The 15,265-nt window shown below is 37.0% G+C and overlaps 1 protein-coding gene across 1 annotated transcript in view; it reads left to right on the top strand.

Moving 5' to 3' along the window:
* The window catches only part of LOC129569584 (uncharacterized), a 128,918-nt gene that overhangs the window by 23,590 nt on the left and 90,063 nt on the right, over nucleotides 1–15,265 (top strand). Inside the window, exon 2 of the mRNA XM_055448574.1 lies at nucleotides 321–575. Within this exon, the coding sequence (XP_055304549.1) occupies nucleotides 321–575 (255 nt within the window). The remainder of the gene's footprint in view (nucleotides 1–320; nucleotides 576–15,265) is intronic.

The raw sequence follows: 15,265 nt of genomic DNA, 5'->3' as shown, positions 1-15,265 counted from the left end.
AAACAAAAATTTGTCCGGCTGGGGAGGGGGAGCCGTCAAAATCCGTTTAGACAACTTTTCAATGGATTTAATTTGGAATTAGTAGGAGCCGAACACAAAAAGCTCCAACTGTGTATTTGACACACCGACACATGGCAGTGTACTTATTTGTTGATATTTATAAAGTGCAAATTCATTTCAATCGTGCCAATGGTTTGCAGAGGAGTTTTAATCACCAAAATCATTATAAAATATAATTAGAATGGTTGATGAATTGGTTTGGTTGGCATCAAATAAATGAAATATGGTTTTGTTTTCAATTTTTTGTGTGACCTTAATAGGAAAATGGGAAGCGGTCGAAGCGCTCGATTACCGCCAACACCAACACATGCGTCCACCATTCATCGGATAATCGAGGCGTCGACCGAATATTCGACCGATTCAACAACGGCTGATACAAAACACATCAATGGTTCGGATTTGTTGCAGCAGTCACAACAGGTTTTCGACCGTATCACTGACCATGAACGACAATACATTTTGACCGTTCTCGAACGGAATAATGATGTACAGCAACGGGATGCCGCACGTCTTATGTAAGTCCGATATTCATTCATGTTTTACGCCTTTTATTTTATGGTAAAATCATATTTCGCCACTTTTGTCTTGTATTCGTTGGAATCTTTGCTTAGTTCATTTTTTATTGGAACAGAGTAAAACTTCCCCATCCCCGCATTCTTTATGTTCTCTAGTAATTTTGTCATCGTTCAAGAGCCACCGTCAGTGTATTGAATGATCATTAAATATATATATATACGTATATTTTTGTTCTTTTTTTTGGTATTTGTTAGAATGTTGCATTTGAAAAATTGGATTCCATGAAATCAAAGCCGAGAGTAAATCCGAGCTTAAGTAATTCATTGTTATGAGACGCGTTTTTTTCGCTTGCTCGCTTATTTTGTGTTTGTGTACATTGTGTGCCATAAAAATGAATTTAGTGGGGTGAGTGTATAGGACCGTTTGGGACAAACACTAAATAGAGTCCATTGTCATGTGTATTGTGCCTGTTTGTACAATAGAAATTTTGTCATTTTTCGTTTAAAAAAAAGCCATTGTGTCCAATAATTATTGGATTCTTTCAACGGTCGGCAAAATGAAAATTGTCAGTTGGTATCCAACAGTGTGGACGTGTGCGTATTGTACACACGGCGTAGAGCTTTGATAAACTTAGTCAGTAAACGAAACAATCGCGACTATTTTCAATGCTATTTTAAATACAATGTATTTTCCAGCCAATGACAGATAGCTGAGGATATATGCTGAGCATAGAGACTCAGTATGCTGAGATTGGGACATTTTGATTTTATGACGTGTAGTCCATACAAATTTATGATGGCATGCATACAATTTGGTGCATTTCACCATGCATTTATATGGACTACACGTCATAAAGTCAAAATGTCCCAATCTCAGATTACTGAGTTTCTATGCTCAGCAAATATCCTCAGCTATCTCATTGACTGGTTTTTTCACGATTGAATGGCATTGAAAAATTCCATGAACGAATGATGGTATTCAATTTTGATTTTCCAACCGAAAAATTATTCGCATTTCCAACAAAAACTTCACTCAATTATATCATTTCGTCTCATTCTCTCTCTCTCTCTCACTCACGAATGGTATGCTTCAAATGGAATTCGTAAACATACAAACATACGTGACAAAATGGAAAGCGATAGAAAGCGGTAGAAAGCATTCTTGACTCAAAGTCATTGGCTTAAACTGCTATTGGATGGATAGTCGACTACTCTGTACCAACTGTTGGATATTTTGTGTCAAAAAGAAAAACTTGAGCTCCTTTGTAATTGAATACGAAAACATGCACGTACACAGAGAAAAATGAGGCTACGTTCAACACCACAGAACATTGCAAAGTGCCAAAATGCAAGAGTATTTGTGAAAATCACAATAAATGTTCAGATTAGTATTTGTATGGAACGCACCCAAATTCGTACTATATTGACAGCCAAACATTTGTTGCGATTTTCACAAATACTGTTGTAAAATGCAAAAATTATGTTTTTGTATTGGTGAAACCATGTTGGATTTCTCTCTGTGTAGAATTTACTTGTTCCAGATACGCTGAGATTTTTCTTCCTCATCTCTTTGTTGCTGCTGTTGTCTTCTTCAAATGTATAATCATACGAATGAAAAAATTATGACGACATTCTTCTGAAAGACGAAGCACGTGAAATGAGGAATTTAGCAAACAATGAGCATCGATTGAGGAGAATAAGCGACGACGACAAATAAAATTGAAGCATTTTCATCGTGAATACCGACGGATGTGCGTCCGGATACACGAAGCGCAAAGCAACAAAAGTCGTCATAGAAAAACGCACAATGTGAACGACTTACACATACACACACAAAGTATGTAGAAAGAGAAATGGGACAAAACAAAAGATAATGAAAGAAATATGCACATTGAAAGATGCTGCTGCTACTGTTGAGTGTGTGGGCGCGTTCCAGGTGAAATGATTGATTTTTGTTGCTTTCCTGTGTGCTAGTTATTTGTGCCAAAGCACTGCTTTCGCACACAGCCATTGCGCTCTTTGATTTGCCTTTTGTTTGTTCTTTCCTTTCAACACTCATGCAATCTTCTCTCGACTTTTATGTTCTCCTGATGTTGCCATTGTTTTGTTATATTTCGATCGGGTAATTTCGAGTGACGTGGTGCGCTTCAATTGATGCTGACATGTGAACAATTCCGTTCATATTTCAAATCTTATTATATATTTTCTCTTTAACATTCGTGAATTGCTTGTCGATTCAAACACACACAGTTTTTGGCATCGAGATCGATGTATTTCTTATACGGCTTTCGACTCTGTCAGGATTCAATATTATCCCCTCTTACATGTTCTAGAGCGAACATCATACGTTTGGTATACTGTAGTATTTCTTCTTTTTTTTCCACGATTATTTTTATGTGATTCACTGAGCCGAAAATGCAGCAACAATCAGTTGACTGACAAGAAACTTTTTCTTCTTCTCACACGCACCGCAAAAGAAGTGCTTCGAACCAAAATAGAACAAAAAATATATAACAACAACAACCTACTCGTTTTTCTCTTAATCTCGCACACTTTTTTCAATTCATCGATTTGTTTTATTTTTCTTCGTGTTATAGATATGTATGTCTGCCATTGAAAGCTCGAATATGTGTGCGATAGGTAAAATTCGCTTCTTATTAAAAGTCATGCAAAGCACACGAGCAAAAGTAGCAGTTCATTTGACAAATGGTGCACGCAAAACAAACAGCGAATCATAATTCAATATCTGCCGTTTCAATCTGAATTAAGTTCAGCATATTTTACGGTGTTCGCATCTACAGTTGAAAAAAAAGAAGAAGAAGAGGATGCGAAAGTAATTTGCTCGATCCATAATCCCGTCGATTGGCTGAATTAGCCTCGGATTATTTGCACAAAATGCTTGATTCCGTTGCGTGTGTACGCTGTGCATCGACGTGAGTAGAAACGAAACAATACCAGAGATACCTCGCCTCGGTTGTTTGTCGACCAACAAAAAAAAATATATCTGCAAACAAATGACCACAATGTGCACCATTATATTATAATAACCAATTTGGGATGCGAGGATACGTTTCGTGTGGATGAAAATTGTGTGCGATTTAATTCAGTCTAGACTTGACTGGAAGTATACTGTTGGTGGTAATCTTGTGCAAAAAGCCACTGCCACTTGTGTGTGTGTGTGTTGCTATCGCTGCTTCTTGTGCACGCACAGAACCGAAAATGCAAAGCATAAATTTGCAATGTGTCATTTACAAATGTATCGGTTCCTTTCGAAAATGATATCAGCAATAAGTATGAAATGTAAGAGACCTAACAACTCACCATTTGTCTCGACAAAAACCCCGAAAGCTCTCCCTCTTTCTTTCTCTTTCTGCTGTATATGTGAGAACTTAATTCTATGGTTTCGAAAATTTATGGTTGAATCTTTGCTTACCGTTATACACTATCCCAATCATACACACCCTCCTTCGTCCGTTGAAGCCCACCGATGCGTCGGCACACATCACTTTCGCTTTTTATTGAAATATTAATGCGCACATAATAATAAAAGCGATAAATGTGTAATGCAAAAACCACGTTGATAGCATCCGATTAACGAGAGCGCATCAGGTTCAAGTCCATACATACACCACAATTACGGTTCATTGCATTGAGTGCGGTGCCATCCGACGCATTCGGATAGAACTCTCGGTGATTTATTTTATGCACTTTTGCGTTTATACATCGGCGTATAAATTCACAAAAAAACGGGGAGTGGAAGAAACATAAACCGGAGAAGAGACTGAATAATTGCCCAATTTCCACAGTACAAACCGATCTCGCATATTTATTCGATGCAATAAATTTTCCCAAATGACGACAACTGAAAGCTTTAATCATATGATTATCATCGTCGAACACAACCATTTCAATGACATGAACAGCTGCACACGAACCATACCTGGTAATAATTTCAGAAAATTGTGCAGCCGCTTCAACGGTATCAATCGTTTGTTATTATTTGCTTTGATGTATTGTATTATTCGCTTTAAGTATATATGCGTTACTCAACAAAAATTCGATTCCCTTTGATATGCGTCTATTTTCTTTCATTGAATTTCACCATTTGCATTGTATTTACACTACGCTTCTGTTTCATTGACTATTTGTTTCGCTTTTATATTAAAACATCGACAAACTGGCTTCTCTCCCACTGTCACGCAGTTTCAAATTAATTTCAAATGGCATTTTCATTCAAGTCGTTCACTCACAATCATCGAGCGCGTGTATATTTGCCACTCAACTGAACGTAAAATTTTAGCTTTGGCTTGTCCTTTTCAGATACCCCTACGATTTTTTTCTGCTCTTCGGGATTCCTGGAACAATTTTTTCTTCACCAATTCATTCGTTCGAATAACCTTGCTGCTGGAAACAATTACTGCATCCGTAGTTGGTTCGATCGTTTTTTCAACAAATTGAACACACGTTTTTTTTGTTGCAAAGAAAATATAATAAGCGATTGGAAGAACCGTTTCCAGGAAACACTGCTCAATTCAATATCATATTTCTATCGAAGCCAGCAGCACAGTGGGTTGGTACAAAACCTTGCAACTTTTCGTTAAAAATAACATTTTTCCACACCACTACACTGGAGCACTGGCTGACATCAACTCGGTAGCATTTTGTTGGTCTCTGACAAAATATAGACAAATCTCATTTGCCCTTAATGTGGGTTTTAACATAAGTTTCCCTGAAACTTCGAATGAGAATTAAATTCTTATTAAAAATTCAATTTTCAACTCCCAAAAAGACGGAGAAAAAAATGTCAAGCAAAATCCCATGGCAATAGAGTGAGACAACTTGAGCTCTTTTTCATTCGATCTAGATCGAATTTTCCATCTTATCTGAAACTTCTCTTTGTGTGAAATTCAAATGAAGGTTACGACGCGTAACTTATGAATTGACTAGATTGTCAATAGCTTTTTCGATTGATACAATCTCACAGTTAACGCAATGATTCTAGCAATGTTGAGATTTGCTACTTAACTTTGTTTTAGTACCATTTGCTCTAGAAAAAGTTCAAAAGTTCTATAATAAATACATGAAGCTTTTATTTTTGATTTAGTATATTTTGAACTTTTTCTAATACAAATGGTACTCAAATGGATTTTAGTGCCAAATTTCATATTGCGGTTCTAAAAGTTAGAACCATCGTGTTTACTGTGCTGTATATATGGGGCTGTGAGAATGAAAATGGCAACACAGGAATAAACATTCTGAAACGCATCAAGCAAAAAATTCGCAAAAATGAATCATGAGTTCTGAATATGCAAAAGTGAAACATGAATTTACATGGGCAGCATAGGAGGTTCATGGTTCACTTTTGCGTATTCAAAACTCATGATTCACTTTTGCGAATTTTTTTTTCTTGATGCGGTTCAGAATGTTTATTCCTGTATTGCCATTTTCATTCTCACAGCCTCATATATAGTAAGAGGGCTAATTCGTTCCTTTACACAGACGAAAAAAAAACTTTGAATCAAACAAAGAAATACGTCTAAAATATCTATTGATCGAGAGGAGAGTAAGTTCATCTGACTTTGTTACGAAAGAGGAGAGTAAGTTTCTTTCGACTCAAAAATGGTTAAAGGCGAGTATGTTCATTTTTGGCGGGTCCTCGCGGTTTTCCACGGTTTCCGCGGAACTGATAAGAGATAACAACTTGGTGTCTTCAGCAAAGTTGTAGCACTTGAGGTCTTCTATAACATTGCTGAAGTCTATTATCTCTTATCTCTTATCTCTTATCAGTTCCGCGAAAAGCGCGAAAAATGATAAGAAAAAAAAAGTTCTATATAAAATTTGCTTTTTTATGTGCGCGATTTGCGCGCAACTGATAAGAGATAAGAGATAGATGTCTTCAGCAATGTTATAGAAGACCTCGAGTACTACAACTTTGCCGAAGACACCATGTTGTTATCTTTTATCAGTTCCGCGGAAACCGTGAAAAACCGCGGAGGCTAGACGGGTTGCCAACATACTCCCTTTTAACGCAGATAGAATCAACAGAAATCATACTCTCCTCTTTCAAAATATATTAGAATTTTTTCACATACTCTCCTCTCGATCTAGTCAATAGATATGACGTTAGTAGGTTTCCATCCAATATTCCCATATAATGACAGGAATCCTACTAAACAACACACATACGCATGTACAGTCATTGGCGCATACACAAACATCATAGATGAGTTGGTGTGTTGTTTAGTAGGATTCCTGTCATTATATGGGAATATTGGAAGGAAACCTACTAACGTCATATTTTAGACGTATTTCTTTGTTTGATACAAAGTTTTTTTTTCGTCTGTGTATTCTTTGGGGAAAAAAATCAACATTTGACAAGATCCATTTCCCTCTTCACTTCAATCAAGGCTCTAATACAGGAAATGCCGTTGAATTGCGAGCCTAATTACAATATCCGACTCAAACTCAATAAACATACTCGAGAAATCGAGTGGGTGAAAGTTTCTCCAAATTGAGATGTATGCAAAGCAATTATTCTCCGGCTGAAACTCAACCCATTGTCACAAACTTGATAACTCTAAGCTCTATCCGAGCCCATTTTGATGCCGGTAAAATCCAAATTTAAATATTATCAATTTGATTCAATGAAATTCGAAATCATCAGAAGAGAGGGAGAGATAATTTAAACATCAAACATTCATTATTCATTGTGCTAATGCTTGTTAGAACGAATTAAAATCTGAGCATATATTATCATCACAGCGTCCTTCCATAATTGGTCTTCAATCGCAATACCAGCTAGAGATGGATAGAGTGACTCTGTGAGAAAAAGTGAATGTGAAACGATTTGATATAAATCATTTGGATAAAATCAGTTTAATAAGCCTTGAATTTGCATACATTACCAATCCCCGGCGATCCTTTTTTTTATCTTGTGAGCTGACATTAAGCCGCTTGGTCCCCGTTTTGATTGTTTTTCGAGACAATGGAAAAATGGTGGGCGCGCGCTTTTTTTCGCTCCGACATGAAATGGATTTTTCTACCTGCTGCGTTTCTAATTGCAAGTGAATGATATGGTGTATTCATTTCGACACCGTGCTGGTAACTGCAGACGACAGCATGCTGTGTGAGCTTTTGGCTTCATTCAGTCGCAGCATCTCCCAGAATTACACATTTTTCTCTATGTGTATGCGCGCTCCCGCCCCTTCAGACACAATCAAGGCACACACGTTGGTTTCGGTTGTCACTCTTCATAGTAATGCACAGTTTTCGTCGGAGTAATCGATAAAAATCTACTTAATATTGCAAACTGCAAATTCTCAGTATGAAATATTCAAACAGCATCGCTGTTGCTGTTGATGCTGCAGCAACTAAGCGCAGATGGTTTTCCATGAATGACATTGTATGACGTTGGTGTGTGCGAAAAGAACACTTAAAACACAGCACGGGGAAAAAGAGCACACTGCTCAGAACTGCTTGTGGCACTTACGCCACTCATAAATCTTTTTACATAATAGTTTCGTGTTGTGTGCATATTTAATACTTCAAATTCTAGTGTTAACAAATTTCGCGTTGGAAATGTATCAAAAAAAAAGAATCGGATAAACTGATGTTATATGGGGCTTCCAACGAAACGTTTCGAAACACAGTATGCTGTTGACTTAGGTGCCGAGCAAACAGTAATGGAGAGAATGACCTTTTGCAGACGGGTGGAAGGGAGTGGTTGTGATCGACGAAGCTTAACGATGGTGGTGGCGAGCGCCCTGAACTGAAGTGGACATAAAACTATTAGTAAAGAATTTTTGCATGTACTCGACATAGAGTGAGTGAGTGATTGAGAGAAAAAGAGCTTCTGGTTCGTATTTCGTCCAAAGTAAACGAAATAAGTACTGATTTGAGTGCGTATGCGTTGAGTGCAAAATGCTCTGCAATATAAATGTCTGATCCAAAATCCGATTTGAAGTATCGCCACTAAATGAATGGAATGATTCATGACAATAACAACAACCACCACGAAAACCATTGATACTGATCCGTTACATCACTGAAATGTTTGCATTTAGTTAAATCCATGAAAAGTTTGTGTGCGTATACTCTTGCTGTGTGTATTTGAATTTTGCATTCAATTTTAATGTTTATTGTGATGCCTAGCAATACGAGCGACAAGAGCCTATATCTCTCCCAGTCTCTTCCTCTCTTTTCCTCTCTCTCCGTTGCCTCATTGCTTTTGACCTAAATAGAGATGATTCCCATTTAAATCTCATTTCAATGGCTAGCGCTTATCCATTGAGAGGGCCGCGGTTGGCAACGAAACTTATTGTAATTAAAGCCGCCGTATTTCATTTACTGGCAAAAGCAGCGAATTGAGCAAGAGCACCATTTGCCATCAGCAAGAAATGCTGTGAAATTCAAACCGAAATTCTCTCGAGAATTGCCACTTTTTCCAGATACTTCTTCAAAATGTTTTGTTTGGCTCTTTTTGCTGTCGACTTGAATGTATCAATTTTCATTTCACTTCATATTTAATCTCTCTATTTCATGAAATGGAAATGGCACCACCCAAAAATTGAGATGAAGAGGCGAAACAAAAAAATACATGAAACAATGGCTGATGGTTTTTTTGTTGATTCGTTAGTTGGGCCACCCGTCAAAATGACTTTTGCATGCTTGACATGAGTCTCCAATTAAATTCATAGATAATTAAAAATACCGACAAGTTGATTACTTGAAGCCTGCGAAAAACAGAGTTTTTTTTGAGTCAATTCTTACAAATGTATTTACATGTAATTCCTGGAAAATTACCATTCGAATTCATTGTTCAGCAATGAGCTCAAATTTGGTGTTAAAAATACACTTGAAACCATGTATTTTTGCTATATTTATTTATTTATTTATTTATTTATTTATTTATTTATTCAGGCAAATGTTATACATGAACGCCCCTAAAACTAAATAGTTACATCTCAATAAATAATTAACTTTTTTTCTTATGTTTTGTAGTGACTCTGTTTGTTTTGTAAATATATTTCTGTTTTTTTTTGTTTCTTAATTTGTTACATTGCAAGTTTTTTGACTGCTCTTCCAGTGTAATTTTTTTCAACTGGTTTTTAAATGTCTGTATTTTGTGAATTTTTTTCATTGGCGATGGCAAAGAATTGTATGAATTAGTTCCCCTGTTAATGAATTGGCTGAATTTTTGAAAAAAAAACCATGTTTTTGTACTAAAACTTTTTTAAAAAGCAATATTAGCTAATTTTTTACAACGGATTCGTGTTTATCGTCCCAAAAAACCCTAAAAATCATATGTAACCAGATTCGATTTGAATAACCTATGGGTTTTCTATCAATATACATATATGTTGAAAAATAGTTCAAAAACAGCCATTTTAAGTACGGCTCTATCGACCACTAGATTTTAACATTTTATTGATCTGAAAATGGGAATCAGCTAGTTTTAAGCCCAATTTAATTTTAAGCTATTGGGAGCATATACTTTACCATGATAAATCAGTTTGGACCACCCTACTGTTCATGCGGATGGATGAGTTTTTCATGCAATAACAGTAACATGTTCTGGTTCATCACAACTATTTTACTACGTACAGTATGCATAACCACTTGCCCACTTAAATGTGAATAAAATCATCCAATTTGACCAACAACTTAATTCATTTTATCTTTACTTCCGTCGAGACCGTACCTCACCATACCTCACCATACACAATATCGAAAACACCAACAAAAAATCTTTTTTCGATCGAAACATTTATTCGAAAAATGTTCTGCAGCTCCTCGGTTCAACTGCAACAACAAACTGAAAATATTTTGAAACTGAATAAACAAAGTTTTTCGCCCGTCACTGTCTAGCCAAGTGCAAAGTGAAAATGTTATCCACACGAAAAGTTCATAAAATACCATTTGATGTGGAAGTGAATGTTGTGCAATATTTTCGGCTTTTCTACAATGGATTAAAAAATTTGGTAGGCTGTGTTATCGTTGGTGGATCACATGGCCAGCGGCGCCATTGATTTAACATTATTATCCGAAAATGTATATAGATAATGACCGTAATCAGCTGACAAAGTTGAACAACCGAGAGCCGTGCACAAACAAAGAACATGGAAATTGTGGTTTTGTCTGGCCCAAAAAGAATGTCGATTGTTGTAAACAAACCAATAATGATAAAAATGCGACGTGTTTTTTTCTGCTGCGAAAACTTTTTTTGCGTCAAAAAATATTGTTTTTTCCTTCAATTTGTATTGATTGGTTTTATCATCGGCGCCGTCGCTCACAGTTCGAATTAAGCAGCTTTTTTTCTTCCAAAGTTTTTGGCAAGCTTTTAACATTCCATTTGCTTGAATGTTCAAGTGTCCCCAAAAATAAGTTTGAGAAACAAAAACCAATCACCTCTTCTTCATGCCGCTGCGGTTGCAACTTCGCAATGTGGATTTTTCGCCATCATCCACATATTCATTGAATTCGAAGTGGAAGATACCAGAAAAAAAAATTGTATAAGGCGGCATCAAAATGGATTTAATGTCTGAAATGGAAGTATTCGAGTTACTCTAAGCCGCTTTTCAAAGTCATCCCATTGTGTAGGCTCCATTGTTTAACGCCACTCACTCGCTCGCTAGGGGCTAGGAAAAAGTTGTGCGATTCACATAGACTCGCATATATTCATGCGTTCGTGGCTTTGTTATTGTTGTTGTACACTCACTGCGCTGCGAATGTCTCGTATACACAATCACACGAATTCACAAATATTCGTACGGATTCGTCTCAAGCGCTTGTGTTCTTACCCCTAGCTCACTCGTTCGCTCTTTCATCTTTGCTCAAACAACAAATTGATTGATAATAATACATCTCGTTACATGTCTCTGGACTGGCAAACTAAATTAACATGAAAAAAAATATAACATGACGATAACAATGAATTTGTTAGTACACAATTCTTGTGTGTAGGTGGGCTTGTAATTATATTTCCATTCGATATTATGTTACTGGATGATGTTGTTGTGGATGTTTTCCTCTGTCGCCTCGCTTCAATTCCCATTTGGAGCGTAGTAGATCTTCACATACGTGTATTTTTATTCAGTGGCATTTGGGGAGTACACTCAGTGTAGGCGTATGACGATTTGGGTTGTGCCAGATGTCAGACAGGATGAAAGGAAATTTTTCAAAGAAATCATATATAAAGCTAAAACCTTGATGCTATACATCGATTGCTCTTCATTTAGTCGTCATGGCAGAAGCCTCAAAATCAGTATGATTTATTTTATTCAGCGAAAATAAAAACCATCCATAGACGACTAGTATTTGTACGTGTGTCGCCGTGGATGAAAAGAGCGATTACGATTTTTTCCATTATTATTCAATTCTTATCTTCAATCTCAGATAAACATGAAACGGAACATGTGTCATCGCATATCTCGCAACTGTCTCTGCATTGACATAGGATTCCCCGTAGCACACTTTAAATCTGATCGAGCATTCAAGGTTTATTCAATTATGGATCACTCTCATTTGATTACAAACGCGCCAAAAAACAACAAAAACAGTATCCTATATAGTGTCCGAAAAAAGAAACTCGGTCGCATCGTTCCATCGGTTTAATCAATGACCAACTCTTGTGATGTTTTTAAGCCTATACCTTTCAACTTATCGTGTCTTTTATTCCAAAACTATTCGACTGTGAATAAAGACGACGACGACGATGTGGTACTGTGAAAATCGGTACCCGGCCGCACAGAAAAACCGCATTCGCACACCACCACACCGCCACTTGATTATAAATATCGATTGGTATCGTCGGTCTGAGCAACGGATGACCACTTTATTGGGTCGATGAACATCATCGTTGTTTGTTCTATAATAAATCATCACCCGCACCGTGAACGGGGTGGTATATGTTGTATTATGGTGATGCTGATACTGTTGCTACTGCTTTATGCTACTTTTGCGGTCGGCACATCGTACAAAATGTATTAAATCCCTTTAACAATTGACCCTTGAATAATTTGATTCGTCAACATGAGTTTAAGATAATGAGCTTTGTATAACATTCGTGATACATGTTAGTTTTAATGCATAAATGTGCTCGATATGAACAGCTGCGCGATGAACTCACCATCAGTGATCCACCATCTAGCAACTATTTCAGTCGCAGCCTCTTGACTGAATATATATCATCCGACTGTCTGCCCGCCTCACTGCCTCTCAAATATCGACATATTTAAGAACCACATACACTACCTGCGCACAAATTGAAAATGATTATAGGTCACAGAACCTTTGTAAAAACAGTCTTCTTTTCATTTGCTCTCTCAGTTTCCATCGAATGGAAAGTGGAAAAAAAATCAGATAAACCGCTTTGTGCTAGACCAATGAACCAATTTAGAAAACAAAGTAATTTTTCATCAACCGCAGCAGCCAGATTTAATGGGCCATTTTTTACATTTGTCTACAATGAATACATTCCTTTGAAGGGGGAGTACACATCTCAGCCGTATCAATTACACTCGACGGGAGAAATTCAAACGGCTTTTGTAAAAATTGACGCGTTTTGCTGATACGATACTTTTCATCTCGAAATGTAAAAAAAGTTGCAGCAGCCACTGTTTCATTGGAATTGATGAAAATGTCTTGAAGCTTGAAGAACATACACAGTGAATGTGTTATAAATCACGCGAAAATATTCAAATAACCACGGTAAATACCATGCCTTCTTACATGTTTACGATGTGATGCGATCTCACGCGGCTTACACAGCAAAAAATTAAAGTCTACACCTGGGCGCATTCAGCCGATATTTCTGCTAGTAATTTGAGCTGCAGGCGAAATTTCGCTTATAATCTAGTCTGTATTTCGTCTAAAACTCCGTTTGCTAGGCAAAATATAGGACTGGGCGCCTCTATCAGTCGAAATTCCGCCTAAATGTGGACATTTATTTTTGACTGTGTAGAATAAATCTTACAAAATCGAAACATTGCAACTAAGATATTGAATTTTCGTTCGATTTCGATGATGAGAGTGAGGTGGTGGGGGATGGTGGTACCAAAAATGATACTGTATTTTTGAGTGATTTATGTTGTGACGTGAGTGATGAATTTTCGCAACGGCTCACTGAATAAACATTGAATCGATTCGATAATCCCAGCGATGTGACGTTCCATCCATAAATAATCGAATGCGCTATTGATAAAGTGCTAATATTTTATTTAAGATGCTTTAATGTGTGCGCATTCGATGCGCGTCTATCAATTGATGCATGTCGTTTCGGAAGCTTATTTTAAGCTTAAATCATGCTGTACCGAATGATGTAAACAACCGGTCACATCTTACACAATTAATTGTTATCCCAAAATCAAATGTATACATAAGCCGGTTTTTATTTCACAAATATTACGTACATAGAATTAGGTATGAGTTCGGATATCGGTCCATTTACGGCAAGCAACAATCGAATACATAAGCGTAAATTCAGAGCGAATGCAACAAATATGCGCGGTTATGTAGCGGAATCATCATCATCTGCGTCGTTTTATGTACAAAGTTTTTGGCAGGGGAAGTTCCATGTAAAAGCTTATGTGATGAGCACAGAGCGTAACATCTCTCGGAGCGAACGAAATTTCAAAGAGAAAAAGAGAGCTAATCTTTTTTCCTGTTTTGGATGGGAAAGCTTGTGATCGAAAAACCCACCAGTCATTTTACGATTTTCATTAATTTCTTTTTCTGCAACCGTGCTGTAATCAGTTTGCCAGCGTTTCACAACGACGTAGTCTCGTGTTCCATCGGCACAAGAATTTTATCCATTTGGATAACCTTGGTGATGCTATGCACAGCCGTAGGCTGTTGACGGCTACGATGTATTTGATAATGATGAACGTGACTAAAAATAGAATGTGATTTGGTCATGAACTGCAGTCGACTCAAATGAATAAGACATATTCTGGGGATTATTATCGAGCAGCACACAAGACCACCGCCGAGCGTGGTGGTGAGATAGTGGTTTGTGTGAGGCATGTATCGAAATAGCACGACCATTGCTTGTGTACTCCACTGACACACTCTGGAACGATGTGATTTTGATTTACACCACATTCTTTTTTCGCTTCCATTCGTGTGCGCGACAGAAAGTAAACAGAAAATGGGACGTTTGTGGATTCGATTTTACACATACAACACTATCATTTTAAGTCCAAAGCGACCATTCTTTGCTACTTTTTTTGCTCTTCTTCCCATAACACGCTTGCCTCCATTTTTTATGATTAGCTTTTTTTCTTCTCTATAGCGTTCGTGACGGTTCGGGTTTTTTTTTGCTTTTATACTTTTTCCGCTCTCTTGCCTCGGCCAAAGAAAGTTTCCTGCGAAAATTCCATTGCGATGAAAGGGAATTTAAATCACATATATTGAGCTCAATTTAAACCAGGAAGCACAATTTTTTATCATGAGCTTTATTTTAAATCATAAAAAGTGTTCTATTGATTGATTTGCCAGTCCTTCGATGCTATGTTTTTATGGCGTCCACTTAATGAAAATGATACCTTTTTTGTTCGGAGTTTTTTTTATATTCAGAATCACATACACATTTCATATGTATGTGTCGTATACCTCGATCGATGTGATTTCGCTGTACGTTCATATGCAAGGAAGTAACAACACAGAAAAAAGGGTAATATAATTCGGCCAGT

The sequence above is a fragment of the Sitodiplosis mosellana genome, unplaced genomic scaffold (genome assembly GCF_009176505.1).
Source record: "Sitodiplosis mosellana isolate CC-2019 unplaced genomic scaffold, AAFC_SMos_1.0 Smas_scaffold_38, whole genome shotgun sequence".
In the NCBI taxonomy this organism is placed as follows: domain Eukaryota; kingdom Metazoa; phylum Arthropoda; class Insecta; order Diptera; family Cecidomyiidae; genus Sitodiplosis; species Sitodiplosis mosellana.
Note: the sequence above shows the minus strand (reverse complement) of the source record. Positions and strands in the feature narration are given on the sequence as shown.